Consider the following 12,669-nt stretch of genomic DNA (forward strand, 5'->3'; position numbering starts at 1 on the left):
CGCAAATCAAAAGGACCACAGCAAGTTGGAACCTGTTGTCTCTGCGGGTGGTACCCTGCATCTGTATTAGAGATGAAGGCAGCTGTAATCTCTTCGGTTTTATGCAAATGGGATGCTGCGCTTCAGCTCCTGGCTAGCTGCCAGGAAAGAAAAAAAAAAAACACAACCAAAACCAAAAACCACCACCCTTGTCAATATGAAGTTTGTGTAGATCAGGAAACCCAATGATTGGAATTTGCATAAAAAGCTAAACATCAAAACACAGTTGGCATGTTTCTTCTCAGGCTGTGGGAAGGCCACAAATACAAATATTATCTCTTAACCTAGCCATAATTTAAGCTTTGCTTTCTATTGTGGCTCTGAATTACAACCTTGCAATTTTAATACAAATAAGACTATTCAAGGTTTTCAGGAATTCTATTGCATCATGGTTCTCATTTTCCACACACTTTTTAAACTGTTAACAAAAAGGATGAGCACTTGAACTACAGGAACAGTTAACTGGAGATTCAGCCTTGGCCTTATAGTAACCTGGAGATAGAAGTCAGTCTGGTGAAAACGCACACCACTTCCTAGCTCCCTGGACAGACCTGCAAACCCCTGTGCCAGCACAATCCAGGGCTGGAGCACGCCATGGCACCGCAGAAGCTGAAGCTGGCATTGCCACTGATGGAGTCCAAGTCCAGCTATGGTTGCTGATGCTGCCTTCCCCAGGTACCCATTCTCCACATAGGCAGAAGTTACCACCACGCCTGGAAACTGCAGGAAGGATCAGGTGCCTCCACCTCAGCCCTGCCAACGGTCCGGCATTGGAGCACGAATCTGCAATTGACAGCTGAGGCACCGCACTTTGTGCAGATGCAGAGCGACATGTTCCTTGCTACTGACATTGCTGTGGGGCAGTAGCTGCCAGCAAGGGGTGGAGAAGGGTGCAAGACTCCTCTCCTCTCCCACAACTGCACCAGCCAGATGCTCTCTGCCAGCATGCTCACACGTTACACACGCATGCGTCACTGCAGTGTGGAATCTCTTCAAAAAGCAAGAACAGTCCAGAAAAAGGCTCCACTCTAACCCTGCTGAATAGATTCAAGAAGTTACACATTGGTTTTGATTTTAAAGTAGATAGAAAAAGTTAAAAATGGAGTACAACTTGCAAAAATGTCCCGGAAGGATTTCTGGTGCCACTCAAGTTGTGCAACATGCTCAACTGGAGAGACTTATTTCCATGCAAGCAGCTTGGCATGAAATCCCACTGAAAGGCCTGCGGTTCCCTAACACTGTCATGACGTCATGATTTAGGATTTTTAGAGCAATCAGCCCAGCACAGCTGGTGTCATGGTTGCCATTATACCATGAAACACTGAATGGTTTTAAATGAAAAAGGTTTCCCCGTTTGAAATTCTTAGATTTCTTCCATCTTATTCTGTGGACTCTTTAAACCAGACCAGTTCTGTAAGCAGAGTATATAGCTGATATTTAAGCAGAGCAGGAAATAGTGCTGCTTTAACTGAAAATAAATCTGTCAACAAGCAGACACAGGGAGAGCTCCACTTCAGACTTTTCAGGTTCTTATTAAAAAATATAAATTAAAGTCAACATTTTCACTTTGCTTGCTACATCTGTTTGCTATTCCATTATAAATAAAAATATAGGGGCCTCCAATTCAGCGTTAGTTCACTCAAAAATTCAAAAAGTCCTTTTCATTTAATACTGCATTATAATTGGTCTAGATTGTACTGTATTAACTGAAGAGGTCCACAAGAAATAAGCTATACATTACCCAAAGTCAAGCTGGGAGATTAAAAAGACCTTTGGCAGTGTACTATCCTTCCCTTTCTAAAGGATGAAAGGCAGAAATAGTATGGAAGCACATCCCTATTGTAGGAACCTTGCTGACTGTCACAAGCAGATCCAGCTCTGCACTCTTTGCAGAGAGAGCTGGGAAACCAAAAAAAACCACAAACTAACTCCTATCTTCAGAGGCTAGGGCAGTCAAGCAGAGTTCAGTGCCACACCAGCTTTAAAGGAAATCTTCCAAAGATTTAAACAACCCCCCTGTCACCCCGCACTCCGGCCAACCATCCTGCAGCACGCTTTACCTGGGACAGCAGAATCCCAAAGTCCTTCAAGCAACAAAGAGATGGATACCCATTTTCTTAAATAAAGGCTTTATTAAATTCTCTGCTGGAGAATAAGAGCCTCCCGAGCATGTAGGAAAACCACTACATTCCTGCAGTGTGCACCCAGTGCTGGTCTGGTGATGTGCAGTTCACAGGGCAGTCGCGTTTCAGGAGTAGTCAGCAAACAGCAACTGCTGTTGGGAGCAAGAATTGCTGGTGAGTGCTCAGCTCCTTTGACAATCTTCTCTCTGCCTGTCTACAGTGCTCTCCTACCAGGTGATAACTTCAGGTTCAGTGTTTGAGAGACATGTAGGTTTTGACAGCTTTACCACATGCATAATTGTATATAAAGACTTTTTGCCATAAAGGCAGAGCCAGGTTTCTCAACAGCACATGTAGTATTAAGTTCTGTAGCTCCAAGAATGAGGCCAAAATAAAGGTGACAACGCTGCAGACAGCTGAACATCTCAAAGCAAGTGACACAGGGACATCCCACTGTGGAGCTGGGAACACTATTCCAGCCACACAGAGAGAAGGGAAACACATGCATGTATTCACAGCATGGAGATCACTTTGATGGATCTGAGCAGGCCTGTGTTCAAGAGGTTGCAGCCAACATCCCCAAAGCAGCGCAGCAGCAAGGGCTCGCTATTTGCTTGCAGTGCCCAGCTGCAGCAGCCTCTGGCAGCGCAGTGCCAGGGGCAGCCAAGGCTCACCAGCTCTCTAAGCCTCTTCCCAGGCTCGTGTACACACAGGGCATTCAGGTGCTTCAGACCTCCCAGAGCATGGCACAGAATTTGCTCCTGCTTGACTCAGCAGGCCTTGGAAATCACCCGCAGCCTATGTCGAGAGATGGGGGTTTAACTCCTGTGCCCTGCAACCAGCAAAAGGCATATTCCACTATCTCAATCCTAATTTCCAGACCAAACTGTATGACAGTATGAAGATTTAGGAGGTCTTCTGCCAGGAAGTTATTTAAAGTTGTGACATTCCACCTGTGTGATACTTTCACCCCTCCACCACCAAGCTTTCCACTACAGAAGAACAACAGTTTTTGGTCTAGCAGACAGGTTTTGAGACTGAGAAGCCAGAGCATGTGCCAGCACCAAGGAGGCTGTGTCCTCACATAATTCACTTCTTCATTCATAAAAACACACCACCCTTCATGTCTTCAGCTGAGACCCTCATGTCCACTCCCTGCTCTGACCCACAACCATCAGGAAAGAGTTTAAGCAAAGAGAATAGTCTCATGATGGGAAAACTTCAGGCTGACAAGTCACCAAATAGAGGAAGTCAGCACAGCACTTACTCCCTCCAAAATTAGTCCCATCAAAACAAGGTGGGCAAACACAGGTCACCTAATCTTGGCAACCTCAGATTTCCACTGGCAAAGATTAAATATCATGATCTGAGAACAAAGGCACCACATGAAGGCCTGCATGTCCATGGTAAGGTCTCTTGTGGAAGCGAGGGAAGGAAGCCTTTAACTTCACTTCTCTTCGTTTCTTTCACCTGCCCTACCTTTCCTCTGCCCCAGCAACTAATGCCTGGGGTTTGTTGTTAGTATATGTGTTGGTTAAATGTCCCAGGCAGATCTCTGTGACACTAGGGTCCTGTATAAACTCCAGTCTTAAGAGACTTGTCTTCTGCAAAACAGTTCTGTAACCACAAACATGAGAAAAAAAACAGGAGAAACTGCCTTGAGGACATGGGTAAGGTTAAAGAAGCTGCCTGACTGCTGCTGTTGCAAGAAAAGCACCTGGGTGAAAAAAAAAAACAACTGGTGGCTGAATCTTAACCAAGACAAACAAAGGAAGGAAAGCTTGGGTGAACAAACCAGGGCCTTTGCTGCACCATTCATCAAGGACATTTACCCTGCAACTATGAAACAACACAGTTTCACTAAACAGCAACAGCAGAAACCTTCGGCCATTTCTGGCTGGTTAAAAGGCCATGTTCACAGCCCCAAGATCATGACACCCTGGCTACTGCTACTCACTTTAACTGGAGTTAAGGAGCAAGGTCAGTAAAAGAAAGACAAGAATAAGGTTAGATCATGCTGCTTGCCTGGTCTTGTACAAAATGCCTGCTAAAGACCATCCATACCAACAAACTAAGATAATAATTTAATTACTAGAGAAAAGACAGTCAAACAATTAGAATTTTATGCTTCTGTTACACAAATTGGCACTTTATACAGCAGCCACCGGGGTGGCAGTCCGCTGACAGTAACACTGCTGTGCCAGCAATAGGAAATATGCCCTTACAGCAGTTTTCCAGAGGAAGGCATTTAACATGCACAGGGAAGGGTCAGGATTTAAGTGTATGACCATAACAGACTACCAAGAATGAAAAACACAAGACATTCAGTTAAAAAAAGATTTCCCAACCAGTTAAAAGAAATTAAAAAAAAAAATTAAAAAAAAAATCACTCAACACTGACAAGGAAATATATTGCATTCAAAGCCTGCAAAGGGGAACATAGTAATTTTTCTACATCCAAGAACAGGCGTACGTCATCCCTCGCAAGACCAGGGCTAAGATATTCTCAGCAGAAAACCAGCTGTTCAAATAATAAGAACAGCAGGACAGGGTTTTACCTATGCTCCACCAAAATGCAACACAAAACACAACACGCAGCAACAAAACTTAAATGACACTTACTCATGTACTCTGTTGTCTCCATACAAGTCACTTAACCCAAAGCTGACGTAGTGCCAGTGCTCAGGAACATTCAGCGCTGGGTTTCCCAGGTTTCTGTACATGCTAACGTAGTCCAGAGGGTCAGGTCCTCCCAACCTGCATTAAAAACAGAAAGATTCTTGGGTAAGTTAGTTTATTCAAGATAAATGGGAAGTCTCCAAAGGTGCTACAAAGGGCTGTACAAAGACCTGCTTTAAAACACAGTTACTGACGAAAATGAAATTATCATTCAAGTTACCTCAAAAAAAAAAAAAAAAAAAACAAAAACAAAAAAAAACCCCAAACCTAAAAAATTGAGGAGAAAGGTTGGGTTAAGTCCAGAAAGCTTCAAGCACAGGAAGGCAAAGTGCACGTGCGCAACAAACTACAATGTTTTTAACGTTAAAGCATAAAAACCTCTGGAAAATCATATTAAAGCTTCCACAAAACACAAAGAAAATTGGAAAATTGTACTAGTAAAAGAGCAATAGCTGTATCTGCACTGCAAGCTCTTAATTCAGTCCAGAGGCACATACCTCAATTAAAAAAAAAATAAAAATCCGATGCTATTCCTCAAAGCAGATTTTGAAATGGCTAAGTTTTGAGGAAAGTAATCCATACTTCTGAACATAGATATGACAGTTAAAATAGTGGAAGAGAAAAACATTGATTCAGAAAAATTAGTACCAGAACTTGTAAAACGCACTAGCTGCATTAGTCAAGAATGCCTAAAAAGCATCACTGCACCCTCTGCTTCAACATTAGAATGGGTTCCTTAAAAGAACATTACTTAAAAGTCAATGCAGCACAGCCAGACTACGTTAAACAGCAAGGAAACGAGGCTGGTGTGCCAGCAGAGAGCACAGCATACTCTTCCTGCCGCTCGCCATCACGTCTGCCCGTGCAGAGGCAGGTCAACTCCCCACCAAAGGAAGGAACATGCTAGACCATTTTGCTCACTGTTCACCCTGTCAATCATAAAACACAGAAGTAGAAGCAAGCAAGAAGAGACAAGACATCAAACCACCTACCACAAGCATTTACGGAATAGCGTGAGCAGCTGTTTAACTGTTTTGTGCCTCCAATTGATTTTTCTTCAAGTAAAATACTCTCAACTGCTCCAAACAACAAAATTCAAACAAAGATGACCCCCTTCACTCAAACCACTTATTTCACGCCAATTTCCCTCATCTACATCATCTGTTGAGACCCTGACTATCATCTGCAGGTTGCAGGGCATGCTTGTGCTTCCCTCGCTAGCCCTGGGCATTTGTGTGTTCTCATTACATACGCCACAACTGCTGCACAAAAAGCATTTGAGCACCTCAGTTTTGTTCCCTCATTAAAGTACCACTGCCTTATATCAAACACTGGCAGGCTTGGCAAGAATACTTTCTCAGCATCTAGCCTGCTCATCAGTCTCTTGTAGCACCCTCCACTACCACTGCTCCATGCCTCCTGGAAGTGTTTGTGCTTCACACGTGGAGATCTGTACCTAGCCTTACCAAGGAAGCTCTGGGCAAACAGCAAAGCTTAACTGCAATTATCCCACTTAAGGCCAGCACCCTTCTCAGAGTCCCATCTAGCAGCACAGAGGAAATTCTGACAAGTGTTTCAATTCTCAGGCATGAGCGTAACCAGGCTGCTGGTAGTAAAGTCAGTTACACCCACTGGCTTCAGAAAACAGGCAATCAGTGCAGAAGAGGTTTAACCCCGAGCTTGCACAATTACCCCTAGATCACATTCAACAAGTACAGCAATTTCTTTAAGTTCATTTAGGAGAGACCCTTGAGAAGACAGGGTTTTTCAGAGCTGGGGTAGCTGGCATTGCAGAACAGAGGTGCTAAAAAGTCACTCTACAATTCTGTACTGGTCTCGCCACAGAGCTGCAGCACCTGGGCATCTCCACAGGAGATTCTCCGGAGGAGCAGTCACCATGGCTGGACAGATGGATCCAGCCCTTGCTGGTAGCTCATTGGACTGGCAAGGGGCCAGCCAGCACCTGGTCCAGCTGACATGCAAAGCACCTGTAGGAAGGTGCTTGCCAGGGTGAGCTCTGAGGAGAGTTAATGCACATGGGGACTCCCCAAGTTTATCACCTGCAGGGAAGATGGTGCCAGGAAGGACCATGAGAGCAGGTTTCCTGTTTTTTCCAGAAGGCACCTACATACTCTACGCAGATTTCTAGTGACACTGATACACTATTTGAAATCCTCTGCCCACCTCCTGCTGCCCAACCTTATCAAGTCTGTACAAAGTAATATATTGGCTTGCTGTATTAAAAGGCCTGTGGCCTCCCTCCTACTGCTGCAGGAAAAAAAAAAAAGCAAAGCAGTGTCATCTAGCACAAGTGACTCTCCCTAGGACAGCTTCCCTCCTCTTAAGTCACATAAGGCCACCACGGTGGCTCCAGGCCAGCTCCAGCTTCCCAGCGGGTCAGTCAAGGATGCAGCCCAGGACATCAGAGCAGGACAGAGGGGATGAGCACCCCACTCCCAAGTAATGGCACCGAGGTCTATTGGCAAGGGCTAAGTCAGAATTATGCAGCCTTCTTGTATGACAAATGGCATCTTTATGCTGTAACAGGCAAACTGGTGAGGAAGCACAAGGAATGCGTGTTAGACCCTGGGATAGAGCAGAGTTTGATTCTCAGTGGCAGCCTGGGAAAAACCATTCTCAAGGTCTAGCAATAGCTTGAAACACTCACAAAAAAAAAAAAAAAAAAGAGTCCCCCTCTGGCATACCCCATCTCCAGCTGTTCCCTCTCACCAGCACCAGCTCACACTGGAGGCTGAGATCTCTGCCATCAGTACCCATTCAGGTGGCTATGTTCAGGGTACGGTACCAACACCCTGGCCAGCACTCAGGCTCCCCACAGCAGTAACTCCCAGATCCATGATGGAAGCAGCCAGGTGGAAGCAATTCCAGACAGGATAGCCACTGACCCCCAAGGAGTGGCAGTGAACAGTGGCAGCCACACACAATTACCACCTGACTGGGAAGACTCCAGAGCAAGGGAGGTCAACACACTGACCAGCAAACCAGTGCGAGAGATTAGCATGTGGTCAGAGCAGATGTGTAGGATTTGCAATGAACTGAAAACACCTCCACCTGCTAAGCAACAAGCATCTCACACACACACAAAACCTGCTTCCAAACTGGGTTTAATAACACCTTAGATGTCAAATGAGTTGCACTGGAACTCTGATGACACAGGCACTTTGACAACATGCAAGACAAACCCTTATACTACCCTTTTTCAGGACAGGGAACTGCTCTGTGAGCACACTCCTCCCCAGGGCTACTCAAACACATTTGTCAGATCTGATGCAGACAGTGAGCAAGTCCTGCCTAGACTGCACTAGGTGAGCCAGATACCTCTCCCTCTCTCCTGCTGGCAATCCCATGCTTCTCTCCAAAGGCCAAACCTCTCTGGAGACCCGCAGCACCATGCTACCCAGAAGGCAGCTCCAGCGAAGTGGCACCAGCTGGCTCAGGGGAGCCGAGCTCTGACCTGCCCAGAGCAGACCCAGACAAAGTTAGCTACCCACTGGTTTAAACACTGCATGACAATCCAGACAGACCATCTTTACTCCCCGAGAAATTTGGTAGGCTTGGAAGAGAGTCAGACAAAAAGCCTGCAGCAGTGACTAATTAAATTTTGAAAAATACACATCCAAGCCATATACCCATCTCAAAATTTCTGCAACTGCAGGAGCATCCAGCACTAGCTTTAACGCAGCTACCTGGAACACAGCTAGTAACATACCCATGGCAATAATGCTCAGCAAAGGCTAGTCAGCACAGATATTTATCCAGTTTCGGTGGCAGGTTTCGCTGCTACGCTAAGTAGTCTAGCACCGCTAATGCCTGCTCTAGTACATCCTCCCACCCACAGCTGCTGTTGCAAGGTTTGACCTTGTATCACAATCTACATATCAGTACACGCATTCACACAAAGAGCTGGAAGCGTTGGAGGTTTTTATTAGGAAGAGCCCAACTTCAAAGCCAGAGGTACAGTACAAATTTGTTACATTCTCTATTCATGGAGCTCATTCAGGAGCAAGAAGGGCAGCCTCGGGGGAAACCCAGTATTTGCATCTGCACCAAGAGTCTTCTTTTGACTGATGTTAAGAGCGCTCTGAAGTTTCTGTGGAAGGAGAAACCCGAGGAGGGCAGAGAGGAAACAGCTCCACAATGGGAAAAAAATGGAAAATTCCCAATCCATTCACCCTAAAAAGTCATTAGTGGATTGTTTATAGTCACTTCCCACAGCTGACAACAGGACTGCTTTTCACAGCTACCTTTTGACAATGCTTCAGTAGTCCATGATCCCAAAGTGGCTGCAGACCACAGGTCAACACACTGGTTTTTGAGTACATGGCCTAAATTCAAGACAGGTGATGAAAAAACAACAGTCCAGCCCAAATTCTGCTTATTTCAAAACCTATCACAAAGGAAATTACAAATTTGGTTTTTCACCAGCATGAATTCTCTTCATCAAGACACTTCACTCAGAGATATTTTTAAAATAAAAGCAGATACTGGTTATCAACAGAGAAAAACTCCTTCTCACCGCATGGCCTTTATAAATACAGCCAGGAACTCTTCCAAGAAGTTCTGATTGCAATCATGAACTCTCTCCCAAGATATGCAAATAGCATTTAAAAAAAGACTAGTTCCATGAAATAATCCACACAGCTAAACCCCTTCATTTAATAGGTATGTGGTTCTGCAGATTCTCCAACATTACAAAGTAAGGATCTGCTCTGCCGTGCAAGGCGAAGAATACAACTGCAGCTCCCTGAACAAAAAAAATTGCTGTTAACCATACAGAAACTGATACATATAATTAAAACCTGATTAGTGTTACAATATTTCTCCTCAAAGGCAGGGAACTTTGTTCAGCAATTTCCTCTTCTAATCTAAACCAACTAATAGCTGGCAGCCCAGGCAGAGGACAGACTAGCAGAGAGCAAGCAGTGACAGAAGTCATTCTACTAGACTTAACCAAGCTCCAAGTTTCACCTAACAAAGAGAGAGAAAGTACCTGTAGTGTCCACGTAGGTTCCACCTTGCACAAGAATTTCCTGCACAGGACACCAGCAAGAAGCTCACCTCTGATTTCTATGAGCGAAGCTCTCAGCTCTCACTGCCGGCTGAGACAGTTGGAAGAACCGCCAAGCAGAAAATGCCAGGATAAACAGGCCTTCATGTTACTTCTCATTTGCAACCGGCCATCACTGCTAATAGCAGTTTTTCTAGTGCTTGAGCTCCAGTTGCAGTGAAGCCCTAATCAACCCCTTAAGCAAACAAGCAACAAGGTTCCTTCCCAAACAAGGGTCTCTGACATTTTTTGTTATAGACCTAAATCTCCCTCCATCCCACACAAATCTTACATCACTCCAGTCAGTAGTGTTATAAGCTGTTGATGGAAAAGAAGTGCTGACTCCCAAATCAAGGTGACTGGAAACTCAACAAGCTTGAATATCTAAGATCAGAAACAGGTGTAAAAAACAGACTGATCAGACTGTCACTGAAGTACTGGCCAGCACAGATGATTAAGAAATTATTTGTATTTTGAGGTCCCAGATTTGCAACATCTTATCTGAGCCCACTGTGTCAGTTTAAGTACACAAAACCCCTAAGCAATAAGGGCTAACAAACATATTTCTCACTAGAACCACATAAAAACAACACTGCTTTGGAAGACAACAGAAATAGCTTGGCTGTCAGAACAGAACACAGGGAGGATGTTATTTTGCTGTTGCTCAGGACTCAATCAGATAGAGACATACAGGTTAAAATGAACTGTAAATAAAGAAGTTGAGCATTTACTAAACTTTTTCCAAGTGCAGGAGTAGGGACTGGTCAATGTCAGGTCCAGCAAACACTCGGGGGTGACCTGATCATGTTCCTTAGGCCCAGAAGAGAGGGCTGAGCAGCAAAGCAATACTAAAAAGCAAAAGGAACTCCTCTTCGCACAGGGCTAGACGCTAGACACTTATCTTCATAGCTAAACATCCAAGTACTTCCTTCATGCCACTCTCCCACACAAACAACTGCTGTTCCTGGTGTCAGACACTGTGTCAGCAGAGACTGTAAGCAGCAGATTCGCAGTCTGCAATAACACACGGCTACGCAAGGGCAAGAGAAGCTGGCTCTGCCCCATGGGTTTTATGGGTACACGCGTGGCACGCATGTGGCTTGGAGGGTGGAACGCAGGTTCACTCCAGTCGGTGCTGGCCATACTCAAACCCCAGCTCCAGGCCAGAAGACAGAGCTCGTACCCCCTGTCCAGGAAGGGAAACTCCAGCCCCCCACCCTCTGTGGGAACTCCTCCACTGAGTAACACACAGTCCCTTTTCCCATGACCTGCCCCAGCCAAAGCCCTCATCAGCCACCCCTCGCTCAGAAGCTCCAAATCACCCCAGAAACTCCAATACACCCTCCTGTCTTCAGTGCATCCCTCCCTAGACCCTTCCTTCTATTCCCAGTACGTCCTCCCCAGGACACCCCCGTCCCACCCAGGACACCCCCCTCCCCCCCAAATACACCTCACAAGTACCCAATTACATCCCCAATGCCTCCTCCCCCAGACCCACTGCACACCCCCAAACCTCTTCCATCTCACCCCAAACTCAGCATGCAACCCCTGGTCCCTCTCCCCTTGCTGCAACCCTCCCCAGCCCCGCTGCCTTGCCCCCCTCGACCCCATGCGGCGTCCCCAGCCCCACCGCTGCCCCCACGCCTCCCCCAACCCCACGACCCCTCTCTCGCTCCACTGCTCCCCCCAAACCCTCTCCAACCCCACACGAGGCGCCCGGCCCCACCGCTGCCCCCCGGCCCCACGCAAGGCCTCCGGCCCCTTCCAGGCCGCAGCCCCGGCCGCCTCACCAGTACTTGAGGATGGCGGTGACCTGGAGCGGGTTGGGCTGGTCGGGGTAGAGGCGGCGGCACTCGCCGTAGATACCGTGCAGCCCCGGCGGGAAGAGCGACGGGAAGGAGCCGGAGCCGGAGCCCGAGCCTGAACCCGGCCCGCCCGCGGGGGGACCCCCGCCAGGCCGCACGCCCTCCATGTCCCGGCGACGGGGACGGCGCGGCGGAGGCGGCTGGTCCCGGCGCGGCCCGCTCGGCTCGGCTCCGCTCGGCTCCTGGTCCGGCCCGGCCCGGCCCGGCCCAAGCGGCGCTGCGCGGCACGGCGCGGCGCTGCGGGAGGAGGGGGCGGGCCCCGCTGCCCGGGCGACGGTGAGTGACACGGCGGCCCCGCCAATGGCGGCGCGCGGCGCGGAGAGCGGCCGCGCCTCTTCCCCCCGCCCCGCTCCACGCCACGCCGCCAGCGCGCCCTCTAGCGGCGGCGGCGGGGTGCGGCGTGGAGCGGGGCGAAGGGGCCCCGTGAGGCGCCGGGGGGAGCGCGGTGCGCAGATACCGGCGGGCCGCGGGGCTGAAAGGGAGTCCCGTGGGCGTGAGGGAGGGCCTGGAGGGGGGGCCAGGAGGTTACCGGCGGCCGGGTGGGCCCGAGGGAAGAGGAGGGGTCCCCGTGGGGCAGCCTCGGGGGTCGCCCCGCGGCAGGGAGGGGTGAGAGGCCCGGGCAGCGCTGAGGAGGGCAGGGGGCCCGGCTGGCGGGAGGCCTGGGGCAGGGGCCTGGCGGGCACCTTCCCCGGCCTTGGCTCGCCCAGGGGGCTTACGGCAGGGCGGCTCCCGTCCTGGGGCAGCTCCCCGGCCACAGCCACCCCCAGCCTCGGCACTCGAGGCTGTGTCAATCTCACCTGAAGAAGCGAGGCTGTAAATTGCAGCGGTTCGGGAGCTGCTTCGGTTAGACTTCATCTGTCTGCACAGCAGGGCCCGGGACAGAGACCTGTGGGAC

General features: G+C 48.5%; 1 protein-coding gene and 1 long non-coding RNA gene across 4 annotated transcripts in view; both read right to left on the reverse strand.

Moving 5' to 3' along the window:
• SUFU (SUFU negative regulator of hedgehog signaling) overlaps window positions 1-11,991 on the reverse strand; it is a 99,841-nt gene extending 87,850 nt beyond the window's left edge. The window contains exons 1-2 of one of the 3 annotated variants that reach the window (XM_030029859.2): window positions 11,700-11,991; window positions 4,785-4,919 (exon numbers count right to left, since the gene is read on the reverse strand). In XM_030029859.2, the coding sequence (XP_029885719.1) occupies window positions 4,785-4,919; window positions 11,700-11,881 (317 nt within the window). In that variant the 5' untranslated portion in view covers window positions 11,882-11,991. Of the gene's footprint in view, window positions 1-4,784; window positions 4,920-9,852; window positions 9,982-11,699 lie in introns of those variants that run through there. The other 2 variants (XM_030029860.2, XM_030029862.2) reach the window with 2 other exon arrangements.
• On the reverse strand, window positions 8,771-9,843 carry LOC115348007. The gene is made up of 2 exons (XR_003925708.2): window positions 9,107-9,843; window positions 8,771-8,952 (listed from the first exon to the last, which is right to left on the reverse strand). It is a non-coding gene; the product is annotated as an uncharacterized LOC115348007 (long non-coding RNA).
• Window positions 11,992-12,669: the final 678 nt, after the last annotated feature.

Source organism: Aquila chrysaetos, chromosome 11 (genome assembly GCF_900496995.4).
Source record: "Aquila chrysaetos chrysaetos chromosome 11, bAquChr1.4, whole genome shotgun sequence".
Taxonomy (NCBI): domain Eukaryota; kingdom Metazoa; phylum Chordata; class Aves; order Accipitriformes; family Accipitridae; genus Aquila; species Aquila chrysaetos.